At 40.1% G+C, this 4,018-nt stretch overlaps 2 protein-coding genes across 2 annotated transcripts in view; one reads left to right on the top strand and one right to left on the bottom strand.

Annotated features, from left to right (window-relative positions):
* LOC102676745 (diuretic hormone class 2) overlaps nucleotides 1–4,018 on the top strand; it is a 42,714-nt gene that overhangs the window by 21,991 nt on the left and 16,705 nt on the right. The window lies entirely within an intron of this gene.
* The window catches only part of LOC102678275 (rho GTPase-activating protein gacZ-like), a 6,147-nt gene continuing 2,283 nt past the window's right edge, over nucleotides 155–4,018 (bottom strand). Inside the window, exon 2 of the mRNA XM_006622094.2 lies at nucleotides 155–2,307. Within this exon, the coding sequence (XP_006622157.1) occupies nucleotides 619–2,307 (1,689 nt within the window). The 3' untranslated portion in view covers nucleotides 155–618. The remainder of the gene's footprint in view (nucleotides 2,308–4,018) is intronic.

Raw genomic sequence — 4,018 nt, 5'->3', positions numbered from 1 at the left:
AAAAAAAAAAAAAAAAAAAAAAAAAAACTAGTACCATTGTTGCGTAGTGTTAAAGATAAAAAAAAAAAAAAATGAGATCAAACGTTTGACGCGGTATCGAGGAGGATTCTCACGTTGGAAGGGAGGAGAGAGCAAACGAGAAAACGTTCGTTTCTTTCTTTCTACGCTCTCGTTTCTCATTACCAAATGACGGCGGCGATCATTAGTATGCGTCCAATTCCCTGTTTTCTTTCTTTTTTTTTTTTCTTTTTCTCTCCTTCGTCAAAGATGCGAAAAAGGACGAGTTCTCGATGACCTCTTCCCACTTTTTATGTATAATAATGCCGTTAAAATAAAATAAAAAAAATATATATATATATATATAAAAAAAAAAAAAAGAGAAACATCTTATACCTAATATACTACACGAAAAATGTACAAAAAGACTTGCTGTCATGTTGCGTATTTTCGTATTTTCAAGATTGTCGCGAAAATTCGTTTTATAGATTTAATACGGATACCAAATTTGGGTATCGGAGAAGAAGATGCGAAGAAAATGGATGATCCGGATTTATAGAATAATATACGCAAAATAATATTGGAATTTCGCACCGAATAGATCGAAAATTTGGGAAATTTTCAAAAGGTAACCCAGTCTGAGCCTACGCCAATAGTGGACAACATATCCGTGACGTCTGGTGTACAGGAAAACTCAAAGTGTGATCCGCTGCTCGAGCTAGCAGTCTCGAACGTATCCAGGTCCGTAGTTATCGTTTCCATATCTAGATCAATTTTGAAATCGGATGGTTGTATCTGCAACAGATCCGTCAACGAATAAAGATCGGCCAAACTCGGATTATTGGTCGATTCCTCGAGTTTGACGACCGTTGCGGCAATGGTCGTATCCCCGATTATATTATTAGGAGCATCGATGATCGTGTTCGAAGCGCTGTTGGTATCGTCATTCGTACCGGCCGAACCGACAACAGCGCTCGTTGAATGTTTCGTCCGCCCTCGTTGTTCCGTTCCCGCCGCGTCGCTCCTGTTCCTATCCGTATTCGTCACGGTCGTCGACAAATCCGTTTCCATTTCAATTTCCGTCCCCTCGCCGGAATTCAATTCCATCTTCATCTTTCCATCTATCGTCTCGATCGTTGTTCTTCCCGTGCTCGTGGTCGTGGTGGTCGTCCCGGTGCTCGTCGCCGCTCCCACGATGTTCGACGTTGCCGAATCTTCTTTCATCAGAAAGTTCGATCGACATTCCAGATGATGGTTGTGGTTGTTGTGGTTGTGGTTGTGGTGATGGTGGTGATGGTGGTTGTGGTCGTGGTGGTGGCGACGATCATCCTCGCCGCTATGATTTTGATGGTGGTGATGATGATGATGGTGATGATGGTGATGATTGTTGTGACGGGGCGTTCGTACGCGTAAACTTTTGTCCGAAAGTAGATCCATGTCTTCGACGGAAGCGGCGAAGGTAACGGGACCGACCGAGGATAGCAATCGATCCTTCGGCTCGAACGTGCTTTCGTAATCCATCTCGAAACTGGGCTCCCGCTTCATTTTGCCAACGGTAGTAGACGGTTGCGTAGCTCTGATCGCCGCGCGACGGTCCGTGTTGTCGTTGGCCATTAGCCTGCCGACGGTCGACCCGCCGCCGCACTCCAACAAATTGTCCTCGTAAAAACTCGCGGATTCCGGCGAATCCGGCGTAACGCAAGACGGGCTGCTCGGTATTTTCGCGGTGACGATCGGTGGACTAGGCGTGTAGTCGAGAGGAGGTCTCTTATCCAACGCCAATCTAACCTTCAAACGCGATACGGGTTTGTTACCGACCGAGTGAGTTTGCAACCTTTTCACCGCTATTCCGCCCACGGTACTCCCTGTGCCGCTCGTCTCGGAATTGTTGTTGTTGTTGTTGTTGTTATCGTGATTCCGTGTGTGATTCTTACTCGACATTGAACCACCTCCTCCTCCTCCTCCTGCTCCTCCCATCGATGACAAACCCGATTTCCTCAGCTTCTTACCTCCCCCCCCTTCTTTTGTTTTTTGCCCTATACACGTTGCCGATTTCGAAGTTTTTTTCCTCGGTCTATATTTGTAATCCGGATATTCCACCATGTGCAATTGCCTCAGCCGTTCCGCTTCTTCGATGAACGGTCTTCTTTCAGCTTCGTCCAACGTTTTCCAACGTCTTCCCAGCCGTTTACTAATCTCCGCGTTATGCATATCAGGCTGAATCTCGCATATTTTTCTACGTTCGATCTGTGACCAAACCATAAACGCGTTCATCGGCCTCTTTATGTGATTAGGATTGTTCTTTTTCGTCTGAAACAGAAAAGGAGAAACAAATTGAAAGAAAACTCCTCCTATATCCTCTATTATATTTATCGATTTACAATTTCTCTATCCACGAATAACGCGCGGGTATATTTTTTTTCACTCGTTCGAAGAATTTGCATCCCGAGCAATACACATCGCGTGTAAAGATGACGATCTTAAAATCAGTGTGGAAATAAGATTAAAAATACGTTTAAACTGTCGGATTAGATCCGTGTAGCTGACCTCGTCATGGATAATAACGTTGTCGATTAGTTAATTGGACAATTTACGATCACGTTGTATCTCTGTGGACAAACTAAAAGTAAACGTTATTATACGTGAACGCGTTCAAACTCGCGCATGCGCTCATAATCATTCGTGTAACAGCATCACGAGCGTCACCTATTTCGTTAAACGATAATCCGTGTATCGTCGAAAACTAGGAACACGTAGCGTGCAATCTCTGTTCATTGGAATTCTAGATATCATCGATTACTCAGTACGCATTAGAGTGGAAATCGAAAGGCTATAATCTAGGTTACGAAGGTGGAAGAGAACACAGCTGCTTAATACATAGCGATCATATGGTATACGAACGCATGCTTGCTTGCAACGGAAGAATCTATCGTACGTACGTTCTTCTGCTTTGTTTTCAAGCTACGTATAATCGAAGTAATTGACCCGCGAACAATTCTTCTAGCAGTGAAAAATTTATAAAAAATTGTTTATCTCGTCTACTTTTTAATTTAACGATCAATTATCTATCGTTTTGTTCCCGATATGTTATATACATAACTATGTATAACTATGTAATATGTATATATATATAATTCTGTAACATAAATTTAAAAATAAAAAATTAATTGGAAAAATAAAATTAAAAGGATCGAGAAAAAAAATGCGATATTGTAATTTATATTCGTATATAAATGAATCGAACGATGATCAAACATTCGAAACTTTGTATATATGTGTGTTTAAAATGTAATTTATATGTAGATATCACTACTAAAATATCCGATAACCATGAAATTTGTCGAGGAAAAAAAATCCGTGTAACTTTACTTACGATAATTTCGACAGATACGCATAATAAAACATATTCAATTCATGCAGCTGAATTGATTTAGTTGTTCGTTCGATGTCTCATCTGCGCATATACTACCATCGCTGTCGTTCACTGATATTTTTATATTGTCGAACAAAATTGATCTATTTCCGATAAATGCGATAATATGCGAGATTTTTTTTTACATTTTTTAAAAAAAAAAGCCTTTTCGTTTAATCGGTATTTTTCATTCGAATTATCGATTTGTTTCGCCCGTGCGAATGATCTTTGAAATGATTTTTCGATTTAAAGATAAAATTTCATCCCACGTTAAAATGTAATTTGAAGTGAAAATTTTATCGAAAAGAAACGGTAACGCAATAAGATTGTAGCCGATAGAAATGAGAATGAAAAAAATTTTATCAAAATCAGAAGTTATGGAGAAAGAGGGAGGGGGAAAGAGAGAGAGAGGAGAGAGAGAAGGAAAAAATCTTGGAGAAATTTGATAAAAATCGTCATGAAAAATGTAAACAAAATTCAAATTCAATGCAGAAAAGAATAATGAACGGTGGACAAAAATAATCTATCCTTCCGTTGGACGATGTTTTGTCGCTACAAAAATAAACAGGCACGTACCTCGTGTTTCTTCTCGTAAAAATGTTTAACTGG

This window comes from Apis dorsata, unplaced genomic scaffold (genome assembly GCF_000469605.1).
Source record: "Apis dorsata unplaced genomic scaffold, Apis dorsata 1.3 scaffold_661, whole genome shotgun sequence".
Taxonomy (NCBI): domain Eukaryota; kingdom Metazoa; phylum Arthropoda; class Insecta; order Hymenoptera; family Apidae; genus Apis; species Apis dorsata.
The sequence above is the reverse complement of the archived record's forward strand: the minus strand, read 5'-3'. Positions and strand labels throughout refer to the sequence as shown.